General features: G+C 37.5%; 1 protein-coding gene across 1 annotated transcript; it reads right to left on the reverse strand.

The window, feature by feature from the left end:
• Positions 1-258: 258 nt before the first annotated feature.
• On the reverse strand, positions 259-16,968 carry LOC136282232 (uncharacterized). Its single transcript, XM_066169560.1, has 22 exons — positions 16,919-16,968; positions 16,535-16,606; positions 16,092-16,163; positions 15,675-15,746; positions 15,453-15,524; positions 15,231-15,302; positions 14,592-14,663; positions 13,554-13,625; positions 13,137-13,208; positions 12,074-12,145; positions 11,016-11,087; positions 9,455-9,526; positions 7,998-8,072; positions 7,414-7,485; positions 6,143-6,214; positions 5,790-5,864; positions 5,361-5,429; positions 4,700-4,899; positions 4,044-4,169; positions 1,762-3,312; positions 1,052-1,448; positions 259-349 (listed from the first exon to the last, which is right to left on the reverse strand). The coding sequence occupies exons 1-22, from the start codon at positions 16,966-16,968 to the stop codon at positions 259-261; spliced, it is 3,570 nt and encodes a 1,189-aa protein (XP_066025657.1).
• Between the last annotated feature and the right edge of the window lie 308 nt (positions 16,969-17,276).

Genomic DNA, 17,276 nt, shown 5'->3' on the forward strand with positions numbered 1-17,276 from the left:
CTACTTACATGATACTGCTAATAAAGACAACGTACATTTGTTCAAAACCGGTGCAGCCCGTTTTCAAACGGGAATATCACATGCATATCGGATTATTCTATAGAGTATAGGTTTGTGAAAATCGGAACGCTACCTTCATCTTGGAAACATCCAATGTTACAATTAATGCAAGTATTATATGTCTTAAGGTATAAATAATACCCTAAAAAACGTTACTATAGCTAATCGTTAAAAGCCATGTTTCGCCTAAACATATCTTCATTCCTCATTATTACTGTCTCTCTTTTCTTCTTTTGAGGTGGCTTCCTCTGGTTCAGAAAGTGCTATGTGATGGCCAGAGAGCCGACTCCTGAAAATAGGAGCAATTTTTCAAAGGGTAATTTAGAGTTATCAACTGAGTTGAAAACGTAAATTGGCCACTGTAAACAGTTTAAAGGCTGACGTTTCGAGCGTTAGCCCTTTGTCAGAGCGATTGGATCCTTGTGTCTCTTTTACATACTCTTACTTTACTCTAAGAAAATACCACAGTAACTGACCAGCGTACGTAGGAGCTCATTCTCAACGCCTCCCAAAAGAAAGACAATCCTTGAAAATGTGCAACAATTAAATCTATATCACAAATTAGAGAGTCCATTATATTTTCTCTTCAAATGAAGGATCACTAACATAGCGTATGTCTACGACTAACCAAGAATACAGGTCGGCAGATCCTATAGATGTACAAGAGTGAAAAAATTTCACTCTTCTACATCTCTTTCACAAACGAAATTAAGAGGTCAGTCGTCCTATAGTCTGGAAGAAGATGCATACCTTATTATTATAATATGTAGGTCAATTCTAAGAGTAAGGAAGACGACTTTGTAGTAGGATGACACTTTTTGTAGAGCCATGTTGCTTGGAATCTTATTCAACTGTCAATAAGCAGGGACGCTTCTTAAGAGATTTATTAGACCGTTTAAGTGGACGATATCTCTGAAACAACATAGCCATCCTCCAAAACACAAAATGAAACAAACAAATTAAAACAGGAACTTACTAACCATGTACTCACATGGTTATCTGCTGGCAGGCTTTCCATGATGCTTGTGCATGTTCAGCGGTAGCGGTAGATACCGGTGCCAGTATTTCTGTTTGTGTCCCACGGTCACATTTAGTGTTGCTGCATCTGGTCACCCTGGATTTTACTGAACTTCTTTCTTGTCTTTCATTGTCTTCATGGGTTGGAGAAAAACTTAATGCTCCACCATCTTTTGCACTGGCCGCAATGGAGGGCTTCCCAATGATCCCTGACTGAAGTTGTGTTTTAAGCAGGTTCTTGCCAACCATTCCACGAATCTCGCCTTGAAGGTCATTAAGTGGAAGAAGCAAGGCTAGGCAGCAAGACAAGGACCATTTTGGATTTTTGCGCCACTCTTTGAAGAACTGATGTAAGAATGCCAGGTACTGAACTGAGAAGAAAATAAAGGATCAAAGAATTGAACTTTCCCTGTTTAACGATAAACCTTAACCAATTACGTAGTTTCAATTGTTAACCAAATCAATTGAGCTCCTATAGAGAGACTAAATCCCTATTGAGCGTTTCATTAAGTTTAATGTTTAGTTGCTGTTCAGATAAATTCAAGATACGATAAGGTTATCTTTAATGTGAGTGATATGACACTTGTGTGGTTAATATTTCATAAAATGGAATTACAGCAATACAAAGTAACAGATAAAACTTGCAGTTAAGTTTTTTTCCCATCAAACTCATATTTATCTTACCAGCAAGAAGGCCAATCACCAACGTATTTGCCCCAATAATCAGTATTTTCATTGCCAAAGCGTCCTTCTGATGGTCCGCCATGTTTAATATGTTCTCTGCCGGAATTCTGCTCACAGCGCCAATAGCCAAGTTTACAATTGTAACGGCAAGGGAAGTGGACATCAGTCTGTTCTCAAAAGTGTCTTGCATGGGCTTGATCCAGCAGAAAAGCACTGCATACATACCGGCAACAACCCAGGCCAATCCAGTGAAGGATCTGCTTTCTTGACCCACGAGAATGAGGCCGCATGTAAGAATGAACTTGCGGGACATTTCAACCAGTTCCCAATACCAGGAACGAGGTTTGTAATTTTCGAAGAGAAATCGCAATCCGTTGACAACTTCTGGACCAGAGCAATTATCACGGTCCTTCTTGGTTATGATTGTTCGCCGATGCCTCCAAAGGGCGACGAGAGAAAGAGCAGGTAAAGCAATGATGTATGCAGCTGAAACATAAGCTACGATCACAAGATGATTGTAATTTGCTCCTTGGCATTTTATGCTGTAATCTACTTTCAGGTACTCGTCACATAACTCTTCTCTTTTATCTTTGCAGAGTTTCTGGCAGGCGAACGGCATAACACTGGCTGTCCTTGAACAAGTGCTTAGGTATGTCACGTACAGGAAGAAAAAAACGTTTCTGTAAATAAGAACTTTCCCCTGTGAAATTTTGCTTGCCTTTTCGTCCTCCTCCAGGCCCTGTTTTCTTGAGATCATCATATACATAAAACCATAGATCACACACGAACCAACGATAACAATGGCGTTCATTGACAAGAGCACAAACAAATCTCCAAAGGCATCCACGTGTAAATTGTGATTAAGGCAGTGAATCGGTGCTACCTGAAGCAGATTCATCTGTAAAATTCCGGAATACTTGGACACAACCTGCAATGAATCTGGCCATTCAATGAAGGAGAACACGTCTAGCAAGCCATGGGTGACTTGATAAAAACCAATCAAGATCTTAAGCTTTGACAACAAACTGTCAAAACGAGAGAGTCCCCGGTCCTTTGAAATATTATTTTTCTTTCTCCATACTAAAAGGGCCAATAATATCGCTATAATAGCAGCAATGAGAGATAACTGTCCTGCGATCCAGGCCCGTGAAGGACATTTTTCACAAGAATGAAATTGTTTGTGGTACCCTGGATTGCATACAGCGCAAAGTGGACCTTGATACCCTTCTCCACATGGTGAGTCCAAACCACCTTTGCAAGACTCCTCTACTTGACATCTGTATGGTGTTGGTATTGCATAAGGATATTGCACTGAGAAATCATCCAATGCAGGTAACTGTCGGGCGAGATTTTTCATGAAATATTCATAGCGATGTTTATAGGACTCGTTCCGCCATTGCCACCAAAAGCCAGGTTTTAGTGAGGCATACTCATCTTGGCATTGCAGCCCGCTTCGGCCACATGTAAAACACTTTTCGAAGAGATGAGTTCTGTAATGTCCTTCCAAGCAGGGACAAGCACGATGTCCAGCGAAAAAATCTGTTTCTGTTCCTGTAAAAATTCAAGATTGTATTATAAATTAATCAAATCTTACTCACTCCTACCTTCAGTTAGATGACACTTGAGTCTAAAAAACCAGCTAGACTCATTATGGCTCCTTTTGTCATATTTAATTGTCATTTAAAAAAAGTAGGCTCAAAGTCGTTTTCGTTCTCGCTCCAAATGTTTGGTTGAAGAAGATCCAACTCGCAAAAAATGCGGAATCATTGGTGTTATTTATCAGCGCAGGGTGGAACGAATTCTCTCCCGGACTTTGAGACCCGATGTTCTGGCCAAGGTTGATTGAGGGGAAGATCAACTAATAGGTTCACCTATAAACCTTGGGGCGTCAAATAGTACCCTTGAAGTCACTTGACAGGTTGTCGAAACGTCAGTTACCACTACCGACAACAGTCCTCCTCAGGACTACACTGACCTGAACGATTCAACTATACTATTACATGTTACCCCCTGGTTCAAATCATTTACTGTAGTACCCTTGAAGTAAAAAAAAAAATCTTCAAACCAACCATACACAATAAAGCGAACACAGGGACGGGTTCCGGACATTCGACTCTTGCCTACGTGCTGGGTTTGTTTCTTAAGATAAACACGACTGTTCGAATTCTATCTTCTATTTTACGTCATTCTTTCCAGGCCTCTGGACAGCATTTGGTTACGTTTGTACACACTGACAGCTCAAACCCTTTTGTGACGTTGGAAAGCACATGTTTGGATATTACCGTCAGGACATGTCTTGCAGTCCAATACAGACTTTCCAGGTTTTTTGTCATATGCCACGTAAGAACCATTTGGACATTTCTTACAGCCGTCTGCAACATAACCAAGTGTGTCGGAGTAGAAACCACCTGAAAGAGGAACGTATCAAAGTGCCAGTTGTGGTTATGAGTGGTTTCAAGTACATTTTGATTATATGTGAAAATAAAAATATAAACCGTCAACATACCTGAAACTTGGTGGAATAAGAAGTTTCCGCCAGCTTTACTTACTTTGGTTCAAAGTGAAATTTTTATCAATTTCAGTTTAATTGATTAAGGTAAAATTTCCTTTGTAAGTTTTTTTTCCTAAATTGATACAGTTGATGCTTTGGACAAACAGAGACTATTTTTTATTTTTATACTGAAACCTGAAATCCTCTCTCATGCCAAAATATTTTGGTGTGGTTACTCACTCTTAAGATAAAACGACCCCAGCGGACTTTGAACATTCAAGCTTCCCCAGAATAAGTGCTTTGGCAATATTGTACATGTACAAGCATGAAAAGGTCTATAAAAGGGTTATTCCTAGACACAGGTCTCCGCAAATTAATCGCCTCTACCGTTTCTTATTGTGGCCCAAGCGACATCGGGTCCTTACAAACGTCCAAGCTATAACATACCAGGAGAGCAATCAACGCATTTCCAGCTTCTTGTTCCCAAAGACTTCGAAAATGATCCCAAAGGACATGGGAGAAATACAACATGTGATTGGTTTTCATTTTTGGTGAAACCCATACTGAGTAGTGCTTGCTGAAGGTTGTCGTATTCAATGCCGTTACGTTCAACGACAATAGATTCATCGTAGGAATAAAGAGAGTTCCTAAGAGTGAAAATGATAATGGAAGTATTTTTGGAAATATTATAGTATATTTACATATGTATATATATATATATATATATATATATTTTTGCTTAAGCTTGCGTGACTATATCAGTCTTGACTTTATCAGACTACACCAGACATTAATGCCGATGACGCTGGTAATTGATTCATATATAATTTCTACTACTTTGATTTTAAACACTCTGCTTTTTCCCTCACATCGGTATAGTAGTGTTCCAAAAATCCTACATTTGAATGTGAAGTTTTTTTAAATGTTTCTACTCTCCCCGGGTTGTTATTATTCCGTGTTTAAATGCCTCAAAGTTTATCACAATTAAATGCTTATTTAAATAAACATTGGTTAGCTGCTTCTCCTCAATTAAAGTTACATATCAAAACTAATGTGTATGTCATATGATGTTATGCGTGTATCATTCAAACATTCATCTTATACTGACAAGTAAATTGTGACTTTCCCTCTTGGCATGGAATAATACATGGTTCTTGCTGTTCTATTCCTTGCAACACTGCAACAGAATTAGACAATGTCTCTACAGGCTGAATCATTCTAAGGTAACTGAAATAAATCAACGTTAGCTATCACAAGTTCGAAAGGTTACTTATTTTATGTTGTTGTGTTTTGTTTTGTTTTGTTTTGTATTTTTTTCCCGAAAGCATCAACTTATATTGCGATTAGACAGTGAGAACACGCATGAGCTCGGCATCATATATCAGGGAGGAGGAGAGATCGGTTAAGGAATGGACTCAAAGTAGACGAAAATCGGACATTGCAACCGCAGGATAAATTTCATCAAAGATAGAACAAATTGTTATTCTTCCAGCTACTTGGTGCAGATACTGAACGTTTGATCATGTTAGATACGCACAGTTTGAAATTCATAGAGTGGAGGCCTGCGAATAAGGCAGAGGTTAACGTCTTTAAAGTCGTCCGGAGAAGAAAGCTGTAAAATGAGAGAAGAGTAGCAAGAGCTGAGATCATCTCATTTAGAGAGAGAGGCTCGCTTACTACAAATTTGGCGCAGGTTCATTGCACTCTAGTCCTTAACTTGGCGATATATTTGATCTGATTTTGTTTTACAAGTTCTCAAAGGTTTCAGTCGTCCTTCAAAACCTGGTCGGAAAATATTGAACTTGGAGAAGTCCTTAAATGAGTAATACCTGGGTGGAATATCATTCTAAAAGAATTAAAAACCTACTGACGAATTTTAAGTAAACTTACATCTTCACGCTTAGGGACTCAAGGCGAAAGGCCTCCGGTTCGATAACTTCAAGAGGATTATCAGATAATGTTCTACAGGAATAAAACCTGTGGCATTTAAAATCACGGTGGAATATTTCTATAAAAATATAGTCAAAATATGATCAATTTAATTAGCATTGGAGCAATTGTAACGAATCCGATATAATCAAACACCCTCTATAAAATGAAAGCTGTTAAGGTCCTGATTTCGTCTTGTCATATTTACTATCAAATTAATCTGTATCCTGGACACCAAGATTATCCCTTTTCGACCCAATTTTGGGTATTTTGACATCTCATAGTATAATTTCACAATTCCAATAGATTAGTTGATTCTTTGATAAAGTTTTAAAGAAAATTTCACAGAAAGTTTTTAAAAAATTTCTGCATGACTGCCGACCATGCCCGACTGCTGGCCTTGTAGCTATACATAAATCAGTTTGTTTTATAAGATATTTTTCCAGCGTACTTTGCTGTCGGCTAAGTACAGTGCCTGCTAAGAAGGATCGGATTTTATTGTGCCAGTAAAGAGGATCTTATAAACAGTTCAAAAAAAAAATTCAGGAAGAAAATCGGAAGAAGTCACGAGTAAATTTAATGATTAATAGCATATGTGTTTTTAGAAATTGCCCGATTCGGTCAGTGACAAGGCAAATTTCTGCAACACAGTTAATATTAATTCAGAATTTACTTTGGTACTGGTGCTGTAAGATATGTATTTAAATAGCAACCATTTGCTAGAATGGAAACAAGTTCCTGCAAATCAGAATTGTGAGCCGATTATATGAAGCAAAGAAAAAAAATACATCCATTCCTATGCTAGATCGATCGCACTTTACTATTCCATGATTACTCGCTTGTGATAAAAGAACAAAATTATATTTTATCAAGATGATAATAAACGCAATCTATTGCATCAATGAACTGTAAAAAGTGCGAATAAACTAAAGCATGTTAAGCTTACTGGCCCACTAAGCTGTACGTCAAAACAGGCAATGAACGAACTCCTTGATTCCATAATAGTGAAGACATTTGTGAAAGCCCTCTCAAATTTGGGCATCAAACTCAACAACTTTGAGTAGAAAAGTGGATTTGATCAGGGTTCATCTTGACATCCGTTGCCGTAAAATATTACCGGCAGCTTTTTTATGTCGCTGCCTTTGTGATCGTCTTTCCAATTTTACGTGCATCTATACCCTTTTTTTTTCTTCCGTAGTTGGGCTTATGGAATGACAGTTAAAAATACTCACAGTAGGTCTAAGTGGGTCACATTATAAAAAGCTCTGTAAGGAATTCTCCTCAGTTGGTTCCTGTTGAGGAAGCTAATCGAAACGGCAAAGCAGTCACTGAAGGAAACAAACTTCAAGACTATTTTTATCAGAGACGAGAACGTGTCAGATATTGTGTTAAAAACGAGGTTGTTTGTTTTCCTTGCCCAAAAGACATGATTTGCATTTCTTTCAAGGGCATTAAAATGTAATTTCAAGACCAATAGGAAACTTGACTACCATGAAGGACAACAGTACATAGCTTTGTTACATCTGAGTTTTCAACCGTTTTTTTTTCTGAACAACATTGTATTATTATTTGAGTATTTTTGACGAAAATTGTCTTTCGTTGGTATTATCTTGTGATAATAGGCTTATGTGGATACTATGTGGATACTTATGTGGATTTTAAAGCCTTCAAAGTAAAGCTCTTCAAAGACATACTACATCTTAATCTGTAACGTAACTTACTTTGAAGTAGGAATTGTATTGATATCAAATCGAACAAAACAATAAAAAGAATTAAAAAATTAATTAAAAGAAAAACAATAAATTGAGTCACCAACATCCTACGCAGTGAATTGAAAGGCACACTGAACGCGTTGCCGGGGAAAAAGGAAAGTTTATTCCAAGAGAAATCCCTGTGGAAACGATTACATAGGACAATCGAGGTTATGACAGTCAAAATATATGACCAATATACACCCAGAGGCCTACTATGGGATCTCAAGTCGCCCTAACCAAAAGAAAACTTAGGTATCTTCTCCCTAAAAAAACAGGCGATGCAGGCGATCCAGCGTGAGTCAAGGAGACTTAACTTCCACAAGCAGTGATACAACTTTTGCAAATTCACGAGCGCCATGTACCCAATAGACTTTTGAAACCGTTTATGACTCGCGTATTTTAAACACAACGCGGTGCAGCTGTGATAAAAAACTCCACAAACTTCCCAACACACAACAAGACTAAAGCTCAAGAAATTAAAAAGGTGGGGAAAGATGTTGGTCAGAATCACAACTTTCAAAAACCGTCTGATTAGGGCTAGATTTATTGTTGCTCAAACTTTGCTGGAGAAATAGTTTCTTTGACCGAAGTACCACAATGTTCAAGTTGGCAAGTGCCCAAGTTAACAGAAGTCGACTGTAGATGTTTTAAAATCATGAACCAATGGGTCGGTCAATAAGTAAATAGTAAGTTCGAAGAAATGAATCCTAGAGAATATTCACTCGTGACTCGATAGTCGACATTCTACCACGGAAGGAAAATTGCACATGATTGGTACTAGTGCGTATAGGATTTCCAGCTTCCCAGAACTCGGTAAGCCAGGTAGAGAGGTAATAGAGTTGAAAGATAGATCCCTGTTAAAATGTTCAGAATTTGATGCAAATAAAATAATTTAAATGAACCTTCGAACAATTTGCAATATTTAATTGGTTCATGATAAGTACAATTTTTCCTCTTGAATTCAAGTTCTTAAGAAAGCTGAAAACAGTTTTTTTAAGCTCTCACCAGCTACACTTACATTCAAAACCCTCAAACCCAACTTTCTCCCTTCGCAGTCCAACGATTCTCACTCAAGCTTTGATCAAAAGATTGAAATTTGAAATAGTGAATGTGGCATGACAATCGCTATGAACATGCGAATGAAATCGAGAAATCCAGTCTGACATTTTTTCGCGAGGGTGGGGGGGAAAGGGTAAGGGAGGGAAATTTGTTTAGTGTGATGCGAAATTAGTCGGCCAGAGTATGGAAAACTATTTCCAACCACCTTTAGTGTAAACTGCTTTCTACAATAAAAATAAATGATTCAATGAAATAAATATTTTCAGATACAAAGTGAAAAAAGGCAAAAAATGGAGAAAGAGAAAGAAGTAGAACTATTGTCTTAAATGTTTCAATCCAAGCGTCTTTCTTCTTCGAGGCTACAGTCTTCCTGTCCCCCACGAAAAAAGAAAGGCCTGACAGTTATTACTGAAAAAACCTCCCAAGTTAACTTCCTAAGCTAGATAACCTTTTAACGCACAGGGTTCTCAAGTTGGTCAAGTTGACAAACAATCCCTCAGGTAGATTTTCAATATGGTTTGATGATAGAAACCTGTGGAAACATCAAAATGCAGCAGTATTTTGTAGATACCCTATATTCTCCCTTTGATAGCTGTAAGGACAATGATGTTAACGATATCTTGCTGAATCTATTTAGAGTTTTAGCTCCACCCAGGCCTGTCACTGACAAAAAAAATAGAATTTGACAGATTTCAAGTGGCATCCGATCCAACCATTTTCACAAACAACCAAGGATTCCTGCGACCGTTTTTTCACTGCTATAAATCTTCAATCAAACTGAAGACGAGAGACACTATTTCCTCTTAGAGGCTATACTGGCACTTGGATATGTGTTCTTTGTTTGTTTGTTGCTTTTTTGAAGCTAAATTTTCACACACGCGTTGTTTCATCGGAAAATTCCCCTGCACCAAATAAAAAACCGCCAGCTTAGTTAAAAACTGTTTTCCTATCCTCCTCGTAAAAACTCAGGCCTATCAGTCAGTACTTAGAAAACCTCGCAAGTGAATCAGTTTCTTATGTGGTTTGATAATAATTATCCATGGAAACATCAACATATTAATTATATTTTTTTGTTGTTGTTGTCATTTCCTGTGGTAAATAGGCTTATAAGTTATTTGTGAAGCAGCTCAAAAACTGCACCAGAAAAAAAAACAGATAGAGCGACTCCATTGTATTGATTATCGTCATAATCAAGTTTGAGGAAAATTGATTCCTTTCAATAAAAAGCCAAATTTGGCGTCAGTTAATAAATTGCGAGTCACTACCTAAGGTTTGAGTCCAAATGACTGAAAAAAGCAAAAAAAAAACCAAATGAGAGCATCACAATATCAATTTCCTCTACAGAGGAATTGGTAAACTTTTAAATTAATAAATTTTTTAGCAGAAAACAAAGCTGGCACTGACAAACCAATAGAAATTGAGAGATTTTAAGTAAAATTTACATAAATACAAGAGGCGATTGATGCAACCTTCAACTACTTAAGTTTATCAGAACTCGTCTGTATCAATCATATCCCTTGTTTGGTTGGAATCAAATTAAGGGAAAATTGATGTGAGCAAACTAAATAATCATCACAATAGTTAAGTTTGCGTTCCTGAATTCTCACAATGATTCCAGGTTCATCTGCTGGTTCTTAAGAAGAGAGCCTCGCACTCGTCTTTGAACTAGTACTAGACAAACTCGTGGTAAATCAGAACCATTCCATGTTGATCAAGTTTTCAAACAATCCTTCAGGTAGAAAGGCTATATTATTATATGGTAGTACCCCGTGAAAACATCGACTCATCAGAATAAGCCTTTTTATTAATTGATTCATTCATTCTGTGAGTACTAAGGTTCGACTAAAAATGACTGCTTTAAACAAAACATGTAGCGAAATTTGACAGCACTAAATGAACTTGACCTCACTATAACTTTAAGCCCTTGCGTTCTCCCAATAACTTCAGGTTGATCTCTTGGTTCTTCCGGAGAAAGCCTCTTAAGTTTATTAGACAAGCGAAACAAACCCGTGTTCACTCACAGCCAGTGCAGGTTGATCAAGTTGTCAAACAACCCCTCAGGTAAAAGGGTTATATCATCAGCCTCTAGGCTCCTGTAAAAACATCAAATCATTAAGGTTATTTGATTGGTTTGAGCCCCAGAGGTGTCCTTATAATCTCAGTTATACTGATCCTTGGCTCTTGCAGAGAAAGCCTTTCGAATTAATAGAAAACCTATACAAACTCATGTTCACTCACAGCCCTTTCAGGTTGATCAAGTTGCCAAACAATCGGCCTCTTGAGGAGCAGCAACTCTTTGTATATAGCCATATAATTCTTATAATTTTTTTTCAAAACTCATCATTTTCTCTCAAAAATGAGTGCTTTAAATAAAACAGAAAGCGAAATTTGACGTCAATATATAATCTTATCCTTACACTTGTTAAGCTAGGGCCCGAATTGTCACTATGATCATGTTTTATTTTTCAGACCGAGCCTATGGGTTTTAATGAGATACAGTTTTGATACATGAAAGGGGAGTTTTAGAGCTTGTTAAGAAGCAGCAGTTCTTTATAGATAGACATATAATTCTAGTAGTACAATAATATTTAAGTACTTGCTAAAAACGCCTTTCCAAAATAATACTCATTTTTCCCTTCCTCGAGGATGGTTTTGTATTTTTTAATTGAAGAAAGGGTATTTCCTTAATTTCAAGAGAAAAAAACAGGTATTTACGGTTACTGCAGCTGTTTGCCAGTTAAAGGGACGTTTTACCTTTCTTGAGAGGCCAGACTATACAGGACAATTCTCCAATTTTTAAATGTGCACGATACATGCACAGTAAGTGTCTGCTATGAAAAATTGCGAAATGACCTTATAAAGGGTACAGATGACACCCCAGATTACTTGGGTTCCATAAAAAATGACGGCTTTCAACAAAACATATAGCAAAATTTGACAGCAGTAAATGAACTAGTCCTCACTATTGCTAGTTTTGAGCCCTTGCGTTCTCCCAATAACTTCAGGCTGATCTCTCGGTTCTTTCGGAGAAAGCCTCTTCAGTTAATTAGATAAGCTAAACAAACTCGTGTTAACTCACAGCCCCAACAAGTTGATCAAGTTGTCAAACAATCCCTCAGGTAATAAGGTTATATCATCAGCCCTCAGGATCCTGTAAAAACATCGACTCGTTAAGGTTATTTTATTGCACAAGTTTGAGTCCCAGAGGTGTCACTATAATCTCAGCTAGACTGATCCTTAGCTCTTGCAGAGTAAGCCTTTCGATTTGATAGAAAACCTACACAAACTCATGTTCACTTACAGCCCTTTCAGGTTGATCAAGTTGCCAAACAGTCGGCTTCTTGAGGAACAGCAGTTCTTTGTATATAGCCATATAATTCTAAAAATTTTTTCTCAAAACTCTTATCATTTTCTCTCAAAAATCAGTGCTTTAAATAAAACAGAAAGCGAAATTTGACGTCAATATATGATCTAATCCTTACACGTGTTAAGCTTGAGCCCGAATTGCCACTATGATCATGTTTCATTTTTCAGACCGAGCCTATGGGTTTTGATGAGATACAGTTTTGATACATGAAAAGAGAGTTTTAGAGTTTGTTAAGGAGCAGCAGTTCTTTATAGATAGACATATAATTCTAGTAATACAATGATACTTTAGTACTTGCTAAAAACGCATTTCCAAAATATACTCTTTTTCCCCTTCCTCGAGAATGGGTTTGTAGTATTTTATTGAAGAAGGGGTATTTCTTAATTACAAGAGGAAAAAACAGGTATCTACGGTTATTGCAGCTGTTTGCCAGTTAATGGGACATTTTACCTTTCTTGAGAGGTCAGACTATACAGGAAAATTCTCCATTTTTAAAATCAGCACGATACTTGCACAGTAAATGTGTGCAATAAAAAATTGCGAAATGACCTTATTAAGGGCACAGATGACACCCCAGATTACTTGGGTTCGATTACAAATGACGGCTTTCAACAAAACATATAGCAACATTTGACAGCAGCAAATGAACTAGTTCTGACTATTGCTAGTTTTGAGCCCTTGCGTTCTCCCAATAACCTCAGGCTGATCTCTAGGTTCTTTTGAAGACAGCCTCTTCAGTTTATTAGATAAGCTAAAAAAATTCGAGTTATCTCACAGCCCCAACAAGTTGATCAAGTTGTCAAACAATCCCTCAGGTAAAAAGGTTATATTATTAGCCTCCAGCTCCCTGTAAAAACATCGACTCATTAAGGTTATTTTTTTATTGCACAAGTTTGAGCCCTCCTTTTTTTAAATGTGCACGATACTTGCACAGTAAGTGTGTGCAATGAAAAATTGCGAAATGACCTTATAAAGGGCACAGATGACACCCCAGATTACTTGGGTTCCATAAAAAATTACGGCTTTCAACAAAACATATAGCAAAATTTGACAGCAGTAAATGAACTAGTTCTGACTATTGCTAGTTTTGAGCCCTTGCGTTCTCCCAATAACCTCAGGCTGATCTCTCGGTTCTTTCGGAGAAAGCCTCTTCAGTTTATTAGATAAGCTAAACAAACTCGTGTTAACTCACAGCCGGTAAAGGTTGATCAAGTTGTCAAACAATCCCTCAGGTAAAAAGGTTATATCATCAGCCCTCAGGATCCTGTAAAAACATCGACTCGTTAAGGTTATTTTATTGCACAAGTTTGAGTCCCAGAGGTGTCACTATAATCTCAGCTAGACGGATCCTTAGCTCTTGCAGAGAAAGCCTTTCGATGTGTTAGAAAACCTACACAAACTCATGTTCACTCACAGCCCTTTCAGGTTTATCAAGTTGCCAAACAGTCGGCTTCTTGAGGAACAGCAGTTCTTTGTATATAGCCATATAATTGTTATAATTTTCTCTCAAAACTCTTATCATTTTCTCTCAAAAATGAGTGCTTTAAATAAAACAGAAAGCGAAATTTGACGTCAATATATGATCTAATCCTTACACGTGTTAAGCTTGAGCCCGAATTGTCACTATGATCATGTTTTTTTTTTTCAGACCGAGCCTATGGGTTTTGAGAGATACAGTTTTGATACATGAAAAGGGAGTTTTAGAGTTTGTTAAGGAGCAGCAGTTCTTTATAGATAGACATATAATTCTAGTAATACAATAATATTTTAGTACTTACTAAAAACACATTTCCAAAATATACTCTTTTTTCCCTTCCTCGAGAATGGGTTTGTAGTTTTTTTATTGAAGAAGGGGTATTTCTTAATTCCAAGAGAAAAAACAGGTATCTACGGTTACTGCAGCTGTTTGCCAGATAATGGGACGTTTTACCTTTCATGAGAGGTCAGACTATACAGGAAAATTCTCCATTTTTAAAATCAGCACGATAAAAAATTGCGAAATTACCTTATAGAGGGCACAGATGACACCTCTGATTACTTGGGTTCGATGAAAAATGGCGGCTTTCAACAAAATATGCAGCGAGATTTGACAGCAGCAAATGAACTAGTCCTGACTATTGCTAGTTTTGAGCCCTTGCGTTCTCCCAATAACTTTAGGCTGATCTCTCGGTTTTTGCCAAGAAAGCCCTTCCATGTAATAGAAGACCTAAAAAAACTCGTGTTCACTCACAGCCACTCCAGGTTCATCAAGTTGTCAAACAATCCCTCAGGTAAAAAGGTTATATCATTAGCCTCCAGCGCCCTGTAAAAACATCGACTCGTTAAGGTTATTTTATTGCACAAGTTTGAGCCCTAAAGTTGTCACTATAATCTCAACTACACTGATCCTTAACTCTTGCCGAGAAAGCCTTTCCATTTAATAGAAGACCTAAACAAACTCGTGTTCATTTACAGCTTCCACAAGTTGATCAAGTTGTCAAACAATCCCTCAGGTAAAAATGTTATATTATTAGCCTCCAGCTCCCTGTAAAAACATCGACTCATTAAGGTTATTTTTTTATTGCACAAGTTTGAGCCCTCCATTTTTTAAATGTGCACGATACTTGCACAGTAAGTGTGTGCAATGAAAAATTGCGAAATGACCTTATAAAGGGCACAGATGACACCTCTGATTACTTGGGTTCGATTAAAAATGACGGCTTTCAACAAAAAATATAGCAACATTTCACAGCAGTAAATGAACTAGTTCTGACTATTGCTAGTTTTAAGCCCTTGCGTTCTCCCAATAACCTCAGGCTGATCTCTCGGTTCTTTCGGAGAAAGCCTCTTCAGTTTATTAGATAAGCTAAACAAACTCGTGTTAACTCACAGCAGTTCCAGGTTGACCAAGTTGTCAAACAATCCCTCAGGTAAAAAGGTTATATCATTAGCCTCCAGCGCCCTGTAAAAACATCGACTCGTTAAGGTTATTTTATTGCACAAGTTTGAGCCCTAGAGTTGTCACCATAATCTCAAATAGACGGATCCTTAACTCTTGCCGAGAAAGCCTTTCCATTTAATAGAAGACCTAAACAAACTCGTGTTAACTCACAGCTTCCTCAAGTTGATCAAGTTGTCAAACAATCCCTCAGGTAAAAAGGTTACATTATTAGCCTCCAGCTCCCTGTAAAAACATCGACTCAGTAAGGTTATTTTATTGCACAAGTTTGAGCCGTAGAGTTGTCACTATTATCTCAACCACACTGATCCTTAACTCTTTCCGAGAAAGACTTTCCATTTAATAGAAGACCTAAACAAACTCGTGTTCACTCACAGCTTCCTCAAGTTGATCAAGTTGTCAAACAATCCCTCAGTTAAAAAGGTTATGTTATTAGCCTCCAGCTCCCTGTAAAAACATCGACTCATTAAGGTTATTTTTTTATTGCACAAGTTTGAGCCCTCCATTTTTTAAATGTGCACGATACTTGCACAGTAAGCGTGTGCAATGAAAAATTGCGAAATGACCTTATTAAGGGCACAGATGACACCCCAGATTACTTGGGTTCGATTAGAAATGACGGCTTTCAACAAAATATATAGCAACATTTGACACCAGTAAATGAACTAGTTCTGACTATTGCTAGTTTTAAGCCCTTGCGTTCTCCCAATAACCGCAGGCTGATCTCTCGGTTCTTTCGGAGAAAGCCTCTTCAGTTTATTAGATAAGCTAAACAAACTCGTGTTAACTCACAGCAGTTCCAGGTTGATCAAGTTGTCAAACAATCCCTCAGGTAAAAAGGTTATATCATTAGCCTCCAGCGCCCTGTAAAAACATCGACTCGTTAAGGTTATTTTATTGCACAAGTTTGAGCCCTAGAGTTGTCACCATAATCTCAAATAGACGGATCCTTAACTCTTGCCGAGAAAGCCTTTCCATTTAATAGAAGACCTAAACAAACTCGTGTTCACTCACTGCCAGTGCAGGTTGATCAAGTTGTCAAACAATCCCTCACGTAAAAAGGTTATATTATTAGCCTCCATCTCCCTGTAAGAACATCGACTCATTAAGGTTATTTTATTGCACAAGTTTGAGCCCTAGAGTTGTCACTATAATCTCAACTCTACTGATCCTTAACTCTTGCCGAGAAAGCCTTTCCATTTAATAGAAGACCTAAACAAACTGTGTTCACTCACAGCCAGTGCAGGTTGATCAAGTTGTCAAACAATCCCTCACGTAAAAAGGTTATATTATTAGCCTCCATCTCCCTGTAAAAACATGGACTCATTAAGGTTATTTTATTGCACAAGTTTGAGCCCTAGAGTTGTCACTATAATCTCAACTACACTGATCCTTAACTCTTGCCGAGAAAGCATTTCCATTTAATAGAAGACCTAAACAAACTCGTGTTCACTCACAGCCAGTGCAGGTTGATCAAGTTGTCAAACAATCCCTCACGTAAAAAGGTTATATTATTAGCCTCCATCTCCCTGTAAAAACATGGACTCATTAAGGTTATTTTATTGCACAAGTTTGAGCCCTAGAGTTGTCACTATAATCTCAGCTAGACTGATCCTTACCTTTTGCAGAGAAAGCCTTTTGATTTGATAGAAAACCTAGACAAACTCATGTTCACTCACAGCCCTTTCAGGTTGATCAAGTTGCCAAACAGTCGGCTTCTTGAGGAACAGCAGTTCTTTATATATAGCCATATAATTCTTATAACTTTCTCTCAAAACTCTTATCATTTTCTCTCAAAAATGAGTGCTTTAAATAAAACAGAAAGCGAAATTTGACGTCAATATATGATCTAATCCTTACACTTGTTAAGCTTGAGCCCGAATTGCCACTATGATCATGTTTTATTTTTCAGACTGAGCCTATGGGTTTTGATGAGATACAGTTTTGATACATGAAAAGGGAGTTTTAGAGTTTGTT

This window comes from Pocillopora verrucosa, chromosome 7, assembly GCF_036669915.1.
Source record: "Pocillopora verrucosa isolate sample1 chromosome 7, ASM3666991v2, whole genome shotgun sequence".
Classification (NCBI taxonomy): Eukaryota; Metazoa; Cnidaria; class Anthozoa; order Scleractinia; family Pocilloporidae; genus Pocillopora; species Pocillopora verrucosa.